General features: G+C 41.2%; 1 protein-coding gene across 2 annotated transcripts in view; it reads right to left on the bottom strand.

Moving 5' to 3' along the window:
* Positions 1-839: 839 nt before the first annotated feature.
* Positions 840-17,452, bottom strand: part of LOC121085226 (neural-cadherin-like) — a 60,413-nt gene continuing 43,800 nt past the window's right edge. Inside the window, exons 20-33 of one of the 2 annotated variants that reach the window (XM_040587678.1) lie at positions 17,145-17,329; positions 16,309-16,541; positions 15,015-15,292; positions 13,175-13,389; positions 12,752-12,879; positions 11,797-11,924; positions 11,530-11,653; positions 11,266-11,446; positions 8,162-8,328; positions 7,239-7,503; positions 6,291-6,471; positions 4,675-4,928; positions 3,596-3,750; positions 840-3,179 (exon numbers count right to left, since the gene is read on the bottom strand). In XM_040587678.1, the coding sequence (XP_040443612.1) occupies positions 2,778-3,179; positions 3,596-3,750; positions 4,675-4,928; positions 6,291-6,471; positions 7,239-7,503; positions 8,162-8,328; positions 11,266-11,446; positions 11,530-11,653; positions 11,797-11,924; positions 12,752-12,879; positions 13,175-13,389; positions 15,015-15,292; positions 16,309-16,541; positions 17,145-17,329 (2,896 nt within the window). In that variant the 3' untranslated portion in view covers positions 840-2,777. Of the gene's footprint in view, positions 3,180-3,595; positions 3,751-3,981; positions 4,040-4,674; positions 4,929-6,290; positions 6,472-7,238; positions 7,504-8,161; positions 8,329-11,265; positions 11,447-11,529; positions 11,654-11,796; positions 11,925-12,751; positions 12,880-13,174; positions 13,390-15,014; positions 15,293-16,308; positions 16,542-17,144; positions 17,330-17,452 lie in introns of those variants that run through there. The other variant, XM_040587677.1, reaches the window with a different exon arrangement.

Genomic DNA, 17,452 nt, shown 5'->3' with positions numbered 1-17,452 from the left:
GTGAGCTAGAGAAGGGGGCGGGAGGGCAGTTCCCGCAGCGCGGCCCTTCCAGTGGTCAGAGCGGGCTCCTGCCGCCCAGCCCAGGGCAGAACGGCTGGCGGCCTCCGGCCGGTGCACACCTTCACGCCTTATGAAACGGCGGAGGAGATGAGACCTCCGTCCATGAAGAAGGGCAGATGCAAACCAAGTGGCAGAAGCAGCTACTTCCCTTCAGCAGCACCTTCCACTGCTATTAAGATGTCGGCACTGAGGCAGTCCACATCCGCCCGTGCCACTTAAACCTGCCCCTAGCCAGGCGCTGGCTCTCAAGCTTTCCATATATCCCTGTTCCTAGGATGTCAGTGTCTGGCGGAGAAGCAGGATGACTAGCAGAAGCTTTTAAGTCATTTAGCTGAATGATTTTCAAATATTTTCCCAAGAAAAGGGCTCACAAAGGTTGCATGGCAAGTTTTCTATGTAGATATACAATGCAAATCTCTTTTGCCCCACTCACTGCTGTAAGCAGCTAGGCTGTTCTCCCTTTCCTGCAGGACTGCTACTCACCTACTCAACAGCCACAACTTCTGCAGCAAGCAGAACAGGAGTTACTGCATCAAACTGGTGCCCAGTACGGCCCTTTCTCAGCCTTAAGCCATCTAACTATGCAGCTGGACAGTGACTCACCAGCCATGAATGTCCTGCATTTTGCCGTAAGTGACCCAAGGAGACAGAAGAGCTTTCCTCTTTCTTGTCTTCCGTAAGGACATTACATGTCCTGACTACAATGCAATTTGTTACTGTGTTACTGTCTTCAGTTTTTTGAAGGCAAAAAATTAACTACTGCTTCAGCTTTCCTGAGTTATTGTTTAATGCATCCATATGTAAAACGTTCAGTTTCAGAATATAAATTACAAAATAATCCTTTGGGAAATTATTGTTAGCCTGGTCTCTTTTGGAAGAGGCAGTTTACCAATAATTATGCTAAGCTTTACCTGATACCAAGTTCAGAAGAGACAACTTAATAAAGAGCAATAAAAACATATACGCACTTCATGAAAATGTTCTATGAGTTCAAGACTCGGAACAGTCACCTTACCGAAGTTCTGGGGCTCAGCAGTTTTCATTCGCTCCAACAACATATGTAATATGACCAGATGTAAGAGATTTTGTAGTTTCTTACTATACCATACATCTTTAGAAAGGAGGAAAAATTTACATTAAGTAAGATGAGGCTATACGTTAATACAGTATTTATTTTTTATGACTTTGTAAGAACAATCAATGTCCAGCCATGTGAGACTTTGGCATGAAGGAGTGGCTCATACTGACTCTTTGCTCCAAATCTTTCTAATAAATATTGCTATTTTAGTATGTTTTTATATATAATTTTACAGAATTAATGCAGATTGTTTTATTCAGTTCACACAGTGGCTTTGTTCAATCAATTTTCAGTGTAAATTATACTTGTTCTAATAGTATCAAAATCTTCCTTCTAGGTACAAAACTAATTTACATTTACATTTTTTTATGCCAAGTAAAATTATGAATAGTTATGAAGTATCTAATTTTAAAACAGTATTTATAAATAAAAGGAAGTGTCAAGACTTCAGTGAAAAACAAACATTGAATATCATGTTATACTGGTAATTAAAAAAACACCGAGTAGACAACAATTTCAAAAACCTTAGCGTTTCAGAGCTTTCAAGCACTCTGTAAGCACCTATTAACTTTGACACTTCACCCCATGCATTGGGAGCTGCCCCTATTTCAGAGAGGTAAGAGGGAAAGGGAAAGAACAAGGTGATTTACCCATGGTTAGAGAGGTGAGTGTTCAAATCGATGTTAGATTTCAGAAGCTCCTGACTCCCTTTCCATGCTCAAACCAGTCCTTTTTTGGGGAGTGGGAGTAAGAGGAGGCAAAGAGGAACAGGGTCTTTCTGTTTCAAGGATCCCAATTTTTACAATGACTGTCCTGATGGAAAGAGTTCAGTTCCAGCTCTTCGCACCTGCTATCAGCTGTTCTGTTTTCCTGCTGCAGACTTTGAAGAAGGGCTCCACGTGAAAAGCAAAGTTGGAAATAAAAGCTTACCAAATAGAAACTTTTTCTGGGTCTTAAACCTGCTTTTAAGAGTGTAAAATTGGCAGACCGGCAAAAGGCTATTCACAGCTAGGATCTTTCCACTCTTTTCCACTCTTTATGGGTAATTAGAAAAAGGGTCTGACAGAATAAGTCTCAGCAGCCTGTAATAGTGAGTGAGGTGGTGTGTGTGTGATGTCAAGGGAGATTACAGTTTAGTGGGACAAAAAAAGCTGACAAGAAAACCAGATATTTAAAATGTTTTATATTTAAAATTTGTAATAATTATTTCACAGTCTAAAATTAATGCAATTTTAAAAAAATGCCCTATGTATTGTTACCAACCTGTTGGGATTCATATTAATACTAGGGAGAAAATACTTCAAGTTCTTGCATCCAGGATAATTCTACTAAGTCACCATGGTCTACACAAATAAAAAGGGATATTATAATGCTATTCTATACAAAGCCTACGTTCCAAACTTTTCAAGAAAATCCATGCTTTCAAAGTCTTTGCAATTCTACGATTCAAAACTGTTTGTACAGTGCATATAAAAACACCATTCAGATTATCACTCCTGGGAAAAGCGCGTATATCATACCACTGTAACTAAAAACTTGCATCAAGTAAGTTACTTGATGTACCTTATATATAAAAAATGGCATTATTAAAAGTAGTGTCCATATGTCATGGCAATGTGTCAAGTTCCTTTAACTCCAGTTACAAGTGTTCATTTGAGACTGTATAGAGTTCTTTAAGCTTGTCAAACTTTGACCCCCACTCTTGGAGGCAATCGTAATTTAGATCTTCATCACCACTAATGGAGTCTAAGGAACTAAGGCTCCCTGCTAGAGAGCATTGCCCTTCTAAGCAGTAAAAATGAATAGTGTCAGCTGGAAGACTCTGTAGATCATTGTCTGCATCCCAGATGAGTTGAGAAACATATTCCTTGAAATCTGGGATGCTGGCAACAGCTGATGTCGATTGGTTTTGATGTGCATGTTGTGGGAGTGAGTCCTTTTTTGGGCCAGTGGGTCTCCTGGAGTGTGGAGCAGCCACCCTCAAGGAGCAGTGGGGAGTGGTGTGGAGAGGTTTCTTCAGTTCACCTATATCATAAGCATTCTGGAAGAAAAAAGAATGCAAATATCAGAGAGAAACAACACAAAAGGAAACAGGTTCCAAAAAATGTTGTAAAACTCAACGCAACACAGAAGTGGATGCTCTAAGTTTTCTACAAGCTGAAGAAAAGAGAGGCCCTAGTTCAGAGAGCTATGTTCAGATCGTAATGATAGTCTTCAGCTAAAGGAAGAATGCTGTGTTCAAAGCAGCCCCCTCCAAGGTGGCCACAGATGACCAGCATTGTGAAAGGTACAGACCGGGTTGAAATAGAAGCCTCCCACTCAAGAGTACTGCAGGTTAAAGACAAATAAAAAATAAAAAGCCAATTCGATAAGGACAGTATGTTCAATAAAAGGTCTGGGAAAGGAAGGTGAGGAGAGGTTGGATTTGCAAAGACTGGACTGAAGCTGCAATCATACCTGGTCACGTTCTCCACCTCCTTCTTCATTATAATTGAAGACATTTTCTCTAACATCCTCCCAGCTTTCACGCTCTTCAGGAATGTGGTAAATTCCTCCTTTCCGAAACCCTGAACTTCCCCACTGACTCCACACTGTGTAGGAGACCAAGAGTGCTAGAAGACGTAAAGACACATATTTGTTATGTGACATATGACAACGTATGATGCATGATAAATAAGTAGATACATGACTCCTGAGATATTAAATTAACTCTTAATTTGACAATCAAATTCCCAGGTAAGAAATGCATAATTTTTAATACATAAACAACTTATATTCAGGAATGTAAAGAATCATCTATGTATATTACATCATAAACTTCATTAAAAGGGTATTTTACTTACCTAAAGGAATCCATTTAAATAGAAGGCATTTTGGCCAATCTCTGGCCTTTCACCAATCCTGAGTAAATAAGATACCCAAAGTAAGTAAAACACTGTTTTAATGAAGGTTACAAGTGTAATATAGTCATGGAGTCTTTACTATTCTGACATGCGTATGCAGTTTATCAACATGAAAACACTTTTATGATATTATTAACTTTTCAGCCAAAGTGCATCTTGAACTGGACACACTGTGAACATCTCTTTCTGTTTCACACTCTTAATGAGGCTCCCCTGTTAAGACTGTAAACTTTCTAGAGGAAGATCTCTCTCTTCCTTCCTAATATGTGAACAGCAGGTACTAGCTGTAGGTCCTACCTATAACAAATGTAAGGGCTCAGGGCAGGTGGGAGTTTTAGAGGAATGCAGCTGCACACAGATTTGCACACACAGACGGAAAGCTCTCACTTAAGAAGGACTGAAAATAAGTGATTCTAAAAGGAGAAGTCCTAAATTTGCTTGAACTGGTTTCAAAGTAAGTAAACTAGAACAATGGGCTAACGCTTGTTTTTTAGTGCCCTCAGATGAACTCCCAGTGGGTGATCTCCAGAAAAAGTGAAACACTGATCACAACATCCAAGGGTAAAGCAGATTAGATTCAATGGAGCAAGGTACAAGGTTAAAAAGAAAGAAAAAAGGTACTTGCTTTCCTACCTAGGAAGACAAGGAGGCACATGCTGATTGCTAGAATAGAGCCAGAGCTGAGTCCAATGGGTCTTCCAGCCTTCACCTGGCTAATTTCACACCATCTTCCCTTATAACCTTCAGGGCATTGGCAGATAGTCTTGTCTTGGGATTGAGCTACACAGGTACCCCCATTCCTACAGGTCCAGTGTCCACAAGGTGATGAGGTGCAGTGTCTGAGCCCTGTAAGGTTGTCAGTCACTTCTACTTTCCCAGCTGGGCACCTGAACATCAAAAGCAGAAGGTATCTTTTAGGCAAGCAAAGCACCTGGAGTTGTATGTTGTTTTGTGCAGTTTGTTGCTTTTCTTTTCTTCAAAGCTAACAATTAACATCTTTTCAAGCAAACCACAAATCCACATTGAGAGTATGAAATACATGTAAAGTCTAACATAGTGAGCTAGTAGGCTTATGAAAACATTAACATATATTCTGCTTTCCCTCTTCAGAAGATAGGCAGAAGACCTTCAACTCCTTCCTTAAAAAATGGATGCATCGACTTCTGAACAGATTAATCCTTTTTCTACAGACATGTTCAAAACCCCTAGAAAGAAATGAATAGCTGAGATCAATGGGAAAAAGGCTAGCTAGCATAGTACATGCTTTGTAATGTTCATTTGGACCTTTGGGAGAGATGTCGTTGACTGCCTCAGAATGACCAATCTTGTCCTTTAGGACTGCAGAGAAAGTGATTACTTCTGCTATGCAATTGGAGAGGCCATGGAGGAATACTGTGAGGGCACAGACCTGCTTCCTGCAATCCAAAGAAGAAATACTAGCAAATAAATGGACGAGCCTTCATATTGTTCTTTCACTAGATGACTGAAGAAAGGAGCGTCCCAAGGCGCTCTTAAGACCATCTCACAGCCTCCTTCAGCAATGAATCACCGGGCCTCAGAAGTGCCAAATTTTGGCTGAATTGAAGGAATTCAAGTGGATCCTTCTCCCACTCCTTCAGGTATGTATGTATGGTTTTAATAACAGAAATGCCTGTGTTTTGATTTGCATATTTTATTATTTATTTTGAACATTTTCTTTAAAGAGTGGATCTTCTCCAAGGAACTAACTGTGTAGCATGCCACCTGGTGGGCTTTGGTTCTGACCCTGGGCAGCCAATTTTAGAATCCAGTTTTGTGACAGTCTAATTTTGAAGGTCTCATTGTTTCATACAAAGCATGATTAATTTGAACTTCTTTACAGAAAATATATGTAAATATATACTGTATATGCAATATATATTTTATACACATACATATACACCCACTATATAAGAATATACATATTTTCACACGGAGAAGGAGAGACCAAAGCTTTTGCAATCCACCTTTTATCAAAGGGCATTTCACTTCCTCACTGGCCTGTGATCTCACCGTGGAAAAAGTGGTGAATACGTTCCATATTAGACTTGCAGGAAAAGGCAAGTTTGGTCCCTAATGGGAGATGGGATGGAGAGAAGGATTTCTCCTTGGGATGCTCCTCTCCGGCCAGATCAGGAGGGACTTTCACTGTTAGAAGCAAGTTGCCTGAACTGAAGTGGAAAGAGCGAGCTTCCCAGCCACCCCTGGATGAAAACCAAAGCTTAATGTACCGGCATTCATATTTTCTCCACAGGTCTACACAAAGGAAAGGGCTGTAACAGGGTTGGCTGCTGCAGGCACTGGAATGGCATCCCATCGTGACACCTTGCCGCCTCAGAATTAAGCCGAACTCTGTGCTTTTGCCCTCCATGAGAAGTGGCTGACCATTCAGCTGGACATCACGCATACAACCTGCATCAAAGTAGGGGAGTATACAGAGAAATACATTGAGTTAGCAACTTCCCCACCTTAAGCCTCACCCCCAACACACATGCAGGAGATCTTAGAGCACTGTAGAAAACTTAAAACATTTTTAAAAAAGATCCTTATACTGCTTATAAGTTTTATTTTATAAGAAGAGCTACAGGACATGTGACTACGTGCTCTGGCTGATCTACAGACTGATGGTACTTTTCCAGGACAGCTTGGCTATAGCAATGCAATGATTTAACAGAACTGCTATGAACCATAACAGCTCCACTAAATTAATCTCGATTTAAATTTCAGTCTTTAAAGTGGGGCTGAATGAGAAGCAACAGAATGGAAAAAGCTGTCTTCTTGTTGAGCCGCAATCTCGAAGTCCCAGCACCCCACCCCAGGAAATGGAGACAGACACCATGAATCGCTTTGCAGATCCTTTTCCTCCTACCACGGGGTGTTGTGTCTGTTCCTTAAACCCTTCCAAGGCACAAAGGGAGTGAAGACTGCAGCATGAGTTCCCTGCTTGGGGTCTTTGGCATGGGAAATACAATCAGAAGGGCTATTTTTAGTATCTACAGGAAATCTCACATCTTCAGCAGGACCAGATGGCAAACAGAGTTGAACATTGGCTTTGAATTCTCTAGTAGAGGAGGTGTGATTTCATGGGCATAGTAGTCTCCGTGGGAATTCCTACCTGCGTTTTAGACTCTCCAGTACAGTCAAAGATGCCACTTTTAGGAACCCATCATATCACATACCTTGGAAGTCACTCTCTGAATGATTGGGAAGGCGGTTTCCTAGCACAATGCTTGTCCAATCCATTTCAAACCATCTATTTGTACCTAAGACAGAGGTCACTTCTTGATCACCTCCACCACTGTTAACGCGCAGGGTAAATTCATTGTTGTAGCGCTCCATGGCCAGAAGAACCCACTGGCCATTGTTTATACGTAATGTCCTCATTCTCAGAGAGTGATCTTTGTCTCCCAAGCTGAAGTTAACACTAAAGAAACCCTCAACCACCTAGAGGAAGATGATAAAGACCTTTAATAAAAGAAATGCACTTCTAAATGTTATTACACAGTCCTGCCTCAAGAAATGGACCCGAGTTTTTAAAATGAAAATGGCAGTCTTGTTTTTAAGTGCTTTATTCCTAGATAAAAATTACCACAATAAAACTGCAGGTCCAAGAATTATCAAATTTCTTCTTCACAAGCCATTCTTCTAACTCACATAAACATTTTTATCAGTCTTCTCCCCACTGATGTCTACCTCTAGGTCCTCCCAGCTGACCCTCCGGTTGCAATTGGAATAATTAGCCTCTGTCTAGCTAATATAATCCAGATTTTTTTTTTTTTCAGCAGCACCAAAAATGTAGAGACAAGTTTTATAGCCAGAGACATATAGAAGGCAAAGGGAAAAGGCAAACAGGACAAAACAATCTTCTTCATGCATGTGTACCACATTTTGCAGGCAATGAAACAACTAGAATCTATGCTATGAAAGGGTAATACTGAGAAAGACAACAAAAATGAGAGTAGTTACCCTCATACAGAAAATCTTGCTCTTTATTACATTACAGAATAGGTATCCTTAATTGTAAACTACACCTTTTTCTCTTACTAGGGTACTCCATGACAAATTAAGAGCGATGAAACAGAATGGCTTTTGGACTGCTTACCTCCAGGCGGATGTATCCATTCCCATCCGCTGAGGCCAAGCTGAGAAGGGTGCTGTGCGAGATACGGGTGCGCACCATCAGCTGAATCTGAGTGCTGTGAGAGCTGAGGATGCTTCTTGGCTCATAATGGATCCAACTGTCCCTTCCGAAAGCCCATTCTGGAAGAACTAAGCACAACACACACAAAACCAAAGTGAAAATCTCAGAAACTACTGCTCCCTCAGTTCTCTACTGCTTGATAATTAACCAGTTCTGAATGCTTAGTTTTAGTTCTTAAGAAACTTCGGCAATGTAATGAAGCATCATGGAAAGCACCCCCCACTGTGAAGGGAATTAAGAGAAAAAGAACAACTCAAGGATACAGAATTTGGGCAGGAAAGGAACAATTAGATACTGTCTCTTAACATTGTGCCTGTCACAAGCTACATGTTCTACCAATCACTCCTACACTGAGCCCAATAATATTTTGATTTTTTTTTGAGATCTGAAGCATGTCTTCCAGTAAATTAGTTGGTATTGATCTGAAGGAAAAAAAATAATAATGAGAGATAATCTAATGTTTCTTTCAGTAGTTTAGTCCTGTGGTTAATAACCCTCACTGTTAGAAAATATGCACTTCCCATTTCAGTTGGCACAAGAAAAAGTCTCAGAGCAGGTACAGGGTCAAAAGTAATCTTGTTTGTTTTTTTTTTTTAAATTACAAACAGAGATTAAGTCAGTGTTTATTACTGTAGCTAGGGAAAATGCACTGAAATTTATTCATTCCCCATCATCCTGGGGAATCCATCTGAGAGTGATCCGGCAGAAAGTTTGATGAAGTTGCATTGCACACTTTTGTGCAAATCAAAAACCACTAAACCACCTAGACCCTGGTGCTCTTACACAGCAGGCACCCATTTCAGTCTCGCTACCTGACAGCAATCCTACGTCTGCTTGTGCTGGGCACAGCTTAGTTGGAAAAAGAAACTAAGAAAAAAGAAACTTCTTACCAAATAAAGACATAGTCCAAGTTATTCACTAGGCAGGAAGAACACTGAGTCACCAACAGCTAATCTGAGGTCAGTGTCAGGCAAGTAGAAATCCAGAGTGCCCAGCTCATCCTGGGGCATTTAGTCTGGTTCCCAGGACACGAAATATCAAATGATCAAGAGACTTCACTTCTGCACTCTCTTTTCCTCTCACCGTTTCTCCTCTCTTTTCTGTCTTAAGGCACGTTCTCGTCTCTCCTCTAACTTATTCCCCTCATACTATTCTTCCCAACCCACTGTTCTCTCTTGTTCACTGCCTGCAGCTACAAGCTCTAGCTGACGAACAGGCATGGATTTTCCTGGGACATTACATTGACCGCTGTCCCCAGCTGTCTGCTCCTTGCTGTGAGCAAGGGTCAGCCATTCAGAAAGCACCAGTTGAACATCAGCATTTTGCAGCCCAATGTATTGGAAGAAGCCGGATTCTTTTTTCCTATTTTTTAAAATATATTTAAATATATAAATATATATATATTGAAAAAAGTTTTCCTATTACCTCAGGATACGACATGGATTTGGAGTAATTACTTTCTGAGCACTTGGTTTGTCCCGCAGTGGTGAGGGGTAGGAGCCAATACAGCAGTTGGGCTTGTGAACCAGCATCCCAAGATAATGCAGAACAGAGTAAGGTTTAAATCTAGGTGGATGTTTATAAACCAGTATCACCTGTCTGCAAAACGTTAATACAAATGACTGAACTTTATTAACCATTTCCATGGTCATTATAAACACTTTAAACAGTGAAGGCTCCAGGCCTAGAGCATTCCAATTACGATTCCAGTCCTCACCCCGCTGGACAGACAGAGCTTCCACTGGGTAATTTACTGTCATAACTTTTAAGTCTGGTGTGGCACACGGAGAAAGTAAGAGAGGGTCTGGCTGCCTGCATAGGGTATTATTGTTCCATATGCAAGAAGGAAAAGTACGCACATTGAGCTGAAAGTATATGTGCAATACACCACCAGTCCTGTCTATTGATCACTACACATTGCTTCAATGCTAGCTTGGATGTGCTTCTTTTCAGCTGCTCACCCTCACCTGTAGCTCATTCAGACTACAGGATGGAGGGGGCTAATTCTCTTCCGACACTACAGAAAGCCCCCAGACTTACAGGGCACTGGTTCTCATTATAGACTGTTATTATCAACCCCACCATTTGTACCTTGTACCTAGAGGGAGAAGGCAGATACAGGCAAGTCAAGTCCCAATAAACCCCTGTAACTCACTTCTGATTTCTGCTTCAGAGCAATGGCTGATGAGGGTATTAAGATAGGGAGGACAGAGCCAACTTCAGGTGTGTGTCCCCTGTACCAAACATGGCTGTGGGCTACTAGGAGTCAAATAATTTATTTCCTAAAGTTTTGAATTGTCCTAAAATTCTGCACTTTCTTACAATGTCTCTGAGGTTTTCATTATCCATCCTTGCATGCTTTTGTTCTCTGATACAGCTTTTGTGCTGATTTTGTACAGGATAACACATTTGCTGGAGCCAGCCTGGTATTATGTCCCCAGGTGCACCCACTGCTGTGGTCTAGGGGCATTGCACAACTTTCCGTTCATTCCAGTGACAGACACAAATGCAATTATCCCTATTTTATAGATGGAAAATTCGGCCTGCGAATAACTTGAGGGTTATGCCCCCAGGTTTCACAAAGAGAACTTACCAAGCTGGCAACATCATCACGCTTATAACCACTGCAAGGTGACAAATAGCACCACATTCATTAAACTACATTTTGTGATCAGTATGATCAGAGGAAGAAGGCACAAGGCAGAATGTTTCATCTTTCAGCACTGAGAGAGAAGGTGCTGTGATGAAAAGGACGAAACAATCCATCTGACCACTTGCCTCTCCTGCAAAGTAAAGCAGGTCTCAACAAGACCCTCATCTGTGACACTACTTTACTCAACCACAGTTAGAAGGATCTTTACATTGCTGCAGATCTATATCATTCCCAGAGTACAGCAAGGTCTTATTACACTATTCGGTTCCAAATCGTGGCAAATTTAGAGCAGTATGTTTGATGCTGTTCCTGCACAACCTCACCATAATTTTTTCCCTAGAACTTGCAGTACCTTTTTCGCATGCTGGTCCAGCATATCCTGGGAAACAGTCACAGCGGAAGAAATCCCAACCACCAACACACTTGCCGTGGGTGCCACAGGAGGCCATCCCACCACTCTGACACATTTCATCTGTAAGGACACAGCCAGGAGCGCTGTTCAAGGACTCTGCAGGGTGCTCTAAATCATAGACCTGGGAAAGGACAAAGAGGAAGCATCACATCAGATGTCTACAGTTAACAGCGGTAAACCCAAGACTGGCCTTAGTAGCCCTACCTTACTATCAACAATGACATTGCGAATGCAGCCAACAAACCCTCTGAAATGCCTTCGTGAATTGTGGTAAGGCAAAGTCTTCTTAACACCACCCAGCTGCAGGGGCTGATGGCCACTGAAGAGCCTACCCATGATGAAGGGAAGGGAGGGAAAGAAAGAATTAGTGGCATGCAAAACACAGCAGCTTGGCTGATTCTTCCCCTTCCCCTCCCCTTTAGCTCTTTTGAGTAATTATGTTTCCAGTTCTTGTTGTTGGGGTTTTTTTACCTTTGAGATTCCACAGTCTCTCCAGAGGCTTCACATGCAGACAGATCCATTTGGGACATCTTCTTAATGACACTGTCATTATCTCTAACCGAGACATTTACACAGTGGTCAAGAATCAGCTTCACTTTCTAGAAAAAAAGCATTATTTAAAACAATTGCATTCAGAGATGTGCATACATTTTAATTACACATTTACTTTCATTTAGCAGAAAGGGGAATAGTAACTAGCAATTACAGTGCAGAAGACTTTATTAAAATAATAAAACACTTCCCCATACTAATCTGGAAATTTATTGCACATGGTGTATAACTCAGATACGTTAAGAAAGATCTGAGTCTACTATGGCCATGCCAAGTCACTAACATGGTAGAGGGAAGATGGGATTTTCTTGGGAGTTTTCTGCCAAATCAGAACTCAGAGAGACAATCTAGCAGAGTGAACGGTCTGCTAGGCTCCCCATCCCAGATCCTGACATGCCCCACAGCTTGTCTTATGTGGGAGAAGAAGGGGGAGTCTAGCAGATGCCTTCACCAGTGTTATATCAGCAAGATGTTCCCCATACACAAAAGCCTATCTATCTCCTTTGCGCTGCAAGTCTAAAGTCATTTGGTGCAGCAGGGTTTTCCACTCAGAGAAATTAAGGATATTTCACTCCATCAGTCCACGAATCATTTAGCCCTTGGATTATCACAGCTCTGTAGTCTAAGCAATAGACAGGATCATTAAACAAAGTAAATAGCTGGGCCAGTTTCAAAATTGGATCTGACTTCTCCAGGCCTTGTTCTGCTTCACTGCTTCAAGAGGAGATATGGGCTGACAAACTTCAGTCCCTGCTGTTGCAGGTGATGAAAGACTAATTGATAAAAGAACTTTACAGAAGGGAGGAAAGATTTGGAAGGAATAACTAAGTACATGAATTAGTGCTTCCACAGGACAGTCCATATTTACACTTGCCTTTCCATCATTTATAATTTTAATATTGTGCCAGCGGCGATCTGCAACATTAACTTTTCGTGACAGCTGCAGGAAAAGCTCACCAGAGCTGTGGCTCACGGTCAGCGACGGGACACCACTGGAGAGTTCTGCAAAGGAAAGACACTTATTGGATATGCACTAACCATGCTCCCACTCAAACTCAGTTGAAACGACTGTTGCAGTTAGATTTTAGTTGGAGGAGTTCTTCAGACACTTAAAGAAATCCAGCTTCTAGCACAGTGACACAGGATACAAACTAGGCATGGTGGCAAATTTTTCTGCATTCTCCTTATTCTCCAAAAGTAACTTTCTGAACTTTTTATTAAGAAAACCCCTATCACCTGTAAGTAGAATCTCACCTTTGCACAAACACAAAGAACAAACACTTTTTAAGGTGCTAACCTAAAGCAAGGAAATCTTCCCGTTCTCCAGGCTGCCCTCGCGCCACTGGTCCATGGTACAGCAGAAGGCCATCGGTGACTTCAGTGATAAACTCTAAGGAGATGTGGCTCTCAAAGCAAGGCTTAAGAGGAGGGAACCAGGCATAACCGTGGCCTCTGAAGCTGTGTTTTGTCTGCTGGCAGTCTGGTCCATGGAAATTTGCGGAACATTTGCATCTATTAAATAAATAAAAGCAAAAATTCACCATCCAAGCAGAAGTCATGAAGGGCTCTTCCCACAGCAGGGCTCTCCCGCTTTAAACACAGGAGCTCATGTTGCCTAGGCCATAGCACAGGTTAAGCCCTAGCAAAACTCCCATCAAAAAATGTTCCCTATTGACTTGTTTGTAGAAACACAATTTAGCTTTAGTTCTACATGATAATACGTCTATGCAAGAATATTCTGTGAATAAATGACAGAGCTGTTTTAATATACAAAGCACATGAAAACCTCTAATCTCTTCAGAAAAAAAAAAAAAATCTTTTCACTAGCCTTACTTAAAAGCTTGTTTAAAGACTTTATAATGTTGATAGGGAAAGCAAAGGAACCACAGAATCATAGAATACCAGGTTGGAAGGTACCTCAGGCATCACCTGTCCAACCTTTCCTGGCTAAAGCACGGTCTACACAAGATGGCCCAGCACCCTGCCCAGCTGAATCTCAAAAGTGTCTGATGTTGGGGAATCCACCACTTCCCTGGGGAGATTATTCCAATGGCTGGCTGTTCTTATGGTGAAAAATGATCCTCTTGTGTCTAATCAGAATCTCCCCAGGAAGGTAATATCACCCAGAAAAGGTAAGAAGAGATGTGACAGTCATAGATCTTGACATCTTCTGGCAAGCTACTTGCTGGTTTATTTCCTTTGCACTATGAAAAATAAATGCTTGGGGTTCTTTCTTTAATACTCTGGGTATTCTGTAGAAGAGTAATCACAGCATGACAATAACAAAAACTGTAAGGGGGAAACCAAAGGGGCAAGGAGGACAGGGAGGGGGACCAGCTGGGTTCCTACTTCTTGGTTTCTGCTTTCCATAGATTGCTAGTACCTACTGAGAGCAGAATGACAGCGGTCAGATGCAGAAAAAGATCACTCACAAAACTACTGAATATGGAGCAGAAGCAAAAAACCGTCAGAGTTGAGCAAATGATAGGTATCAGAGCCTACCAAGTGTTTCTGGGCAGAAAAATTTCCCTGGTTGCTTACACATGAGCAACAATGTCAGACTCAGATCTTTACCATGACCAGGGCTTCTGCAGCTTCAGTATGAGTCCTGTCACCTCTATCAAGGGTGCTCAGGAGAGGCTGGCCAGTTGTTTCTACTTTCCTATGTTGGGATGACCATTTTTAAGCAAACATGCTTAAGGCTTGCCTTCTGGAGGGGGACCAAGCTCATTCTCAGCTAGTATAGTCCCATCATTTTTTTCATCTTTATGCTATTTTATTTATGACTTGTTGTTTTGGGGAAAAAATGAAGCAAGAAACATGGGGAAGAGGTTATTAAGTGATGTGATTAAAAAGTGTTAAGGCAGGCTGCACAAAATAAGAGCATTTTGAGGGGTAGCATTAACGGAACCGGTACAGCTTGCAAACTTCCCAAGGTTTTCCTGGAGACTATGTCAAATCTAAGTACCAACCTGAAAACAGAGGTTTGTTTGCAAGACACGTGCACGAAGTATAACAAACCTCAGATCCGCCACAGTGAGAAGACATGCAATGATGCCCCCTCCAGCTTCCCGTCACCCTCCTTACAGACTGAACGAGAAGTGTTTTGTTTGCACACCAGATGAGTCTTTACCAACCTGTAGCCCAAATCAGTATCCACGCACGTGCCACCGTTGAGACAAGCGTTTGCCTGGTATGAGGAGCAGGAGAGATGAGGGCTCTCCCGAGCTGCACAGCCACACAGGGCATGACTCAGGACTGTCACCGACAGCAGTGAAACATTTCCAGCTGTGGTTATTGTTGGCACATGGCTCTGTTCATGCTTGCTGATGCATCCGCTGCTATGAGTGCAGTTTGCAGTCAGACATTCATCAATGCCAATCTGGGTGATATTGATATTCAAGACGTTTTCCAGCTGTGGAGAACAATTAGCGGCATTCATTTGACTTGTCAACAGAAAGGAAAGTCCCAAGTGACAGCAATGAAGAGCCCAAGTCTTATTTATTTCCAAAACTGGCTGCTGTGCCACTTCCTTCCAACATCTACCCTACCCAGCCAAAGGCAGTTCAGCCTGGCATCTGTTAAGGCCAAAGTCTTGGTTTAAGTCAATTATAGCATGGATAAGCACTTGGAGGACAAAAAATAGCATCATCTTCATCATAAGCTGAGTGGATAAATTTTAATCACTGATGGTTCTGATGGATTATTTACATAGCACCTGAGTTGTGTTTTTAAATTTGGACCTCTGTCTTAAGAATATTGGGAAGGGTGGACAGGCATGGGGCAATGAAGCAATACTTTTTCTGGTGAGAGTGGGTTGCTACTGCGGCACAGATTCTAAACCTAACCCTTATTTCAGCCTCTGTGTACCAACAGACACATTTCCAACAGACCCAGACATTTAACTCTTATCAATACTTCTTTTGCAGGAGGGGCAGGAATGTTACTAAATTGTCAATGCACATTTCCAACCTGGTTTTCCACTGGGGAGTGGTTATTTTACTGCTTTGCCTTCTTAACTCAGAAAGCTGGAACTTCTGAGTGGCACGTGAGTTTCGGCTACAGAACATTTCTGTGTAGAGGACTAAAAATTGACACATTAAGATACCATGTAGAAAGGCAACAGCCAAACACATCCTTTATACAGATTTTTAGTCTTTTCAACAGGAAAAACATGTTCACATTCCTAAAAGCTCATTGTATTTGGGTTGCTTAATATATATTTATAGGTTGGCTTTTAAAACATTCACATTTGAAATTTCTAATATGTGCGAAAGGTCTGTTTGACTTTACTGATTAAAACTTTTCATTTTTCTCACACATTACTCCCTCGGTCATTCTAAGTATGTGCATTCACTAGGCAATGGATATTATCTGAATAGACACAATAAGAAGATGCTGTGGTTTCATGTGTAGTATGGATATACTTACCCGTGCTCTGGAGGCTGCTACATTGCCGTTAAGTTTTTCTGCTTTATAGTAAGGTGGACCATAAACTGCAAACCAAATATCAACCCCTCGGGTTTGATTTGGGCTATTTAATACACTGAAAATGTGAACGTTTTCCAGTTGGACTGATACAATTTCTGAAATCAGCTTCTTCATCTGGTAGTATTTACTCTCTTTTTCAGGGGTTTGGGATATGAACTCCTCAGGAGTGATATCTGTAACGGAAGTTAAAAACCTGACAAACACATATCTTGCAAATGTTGTAGCAGTAGAAGAGAGGAGCACCACAGAATAAATATTAAGGTTGCAGAAAATAGAGTCAATTATAAATTCAGGAATATTTTACATTTTAAGCTCTGAAATGTTCCATGCTGGCTTCTGCTTACAGTTTGTGTTCTGAAGCTTTTTGACTCTTACTAATTTGTTTTTTATTATTATTCTTTTAGATCAGAAACTTGTTTAAGAAGATTTTACTTTTTCCACAAAGACTGAAACGATCTGGTGAATTTCAGGCAGACACTTGTTCAAATGAAGGTTTTTTTCTGAAATGTATGTTTCATTAAAAATCTGGTGTAGAAATCTTTCACCTTTGTCTTCTGCATTAAACAAGCATTTCTGGCTGTCTTTTTTCTCCACAGATGCTTCTTCACATGCAGTGTCAAAGGACCCTACAAAGGTGCATTTTCAAACCCTTATCTAAAAAACTATTAACTCCCATCCCATGTCTAAGAGCATTAGAATTCTAAGTAACACAGCAGTAACATTAAAAAGGTAGATTTCAGTATGATGATCCTAAAGTACTTCATCACATTGTTTACCTGTTATTCGCATAGAACCAGCATTATGGAGGGCATCATCTCTGATTTCCTTCACTATAACCTTTACAGTTGAGACAACATCTGGCCAGACTCCGTCAATGACTCTAACTCTTATGTTGTAAGTTCCTGGTGGAGTTCCTTCTTTAATAGTCAGCAAACCTGAGCTATCGTTAAGGATAAAGTACCTGTAATAAGAGTTAAGCCAAGGAACAAGCTATGAGAAGTTCAAAAGCTAATTAGTAATTACCATCACTGCTAGTTTTTCTGACCCACTTTATTTTGGGAAAGCTAGCAAAGAAAGCAGATGT

This window comes from Falco naumanni, chromosome 3, assembly GCF_017639655.2.
Source record: "Falco naumanni isolate bFalNau1 chromosome 3, bFalNau1.pat, whole genome shotgun sequence".
Taxonomy (NCBI): Eukaryota; Metazoa; Chordata; class Aves; order Falconiformes; family Falconidae; genus Falco; species Falco naumanni.
This window is presented reverse-complemented; position numbering and strand designations above follow the sequence as displayed.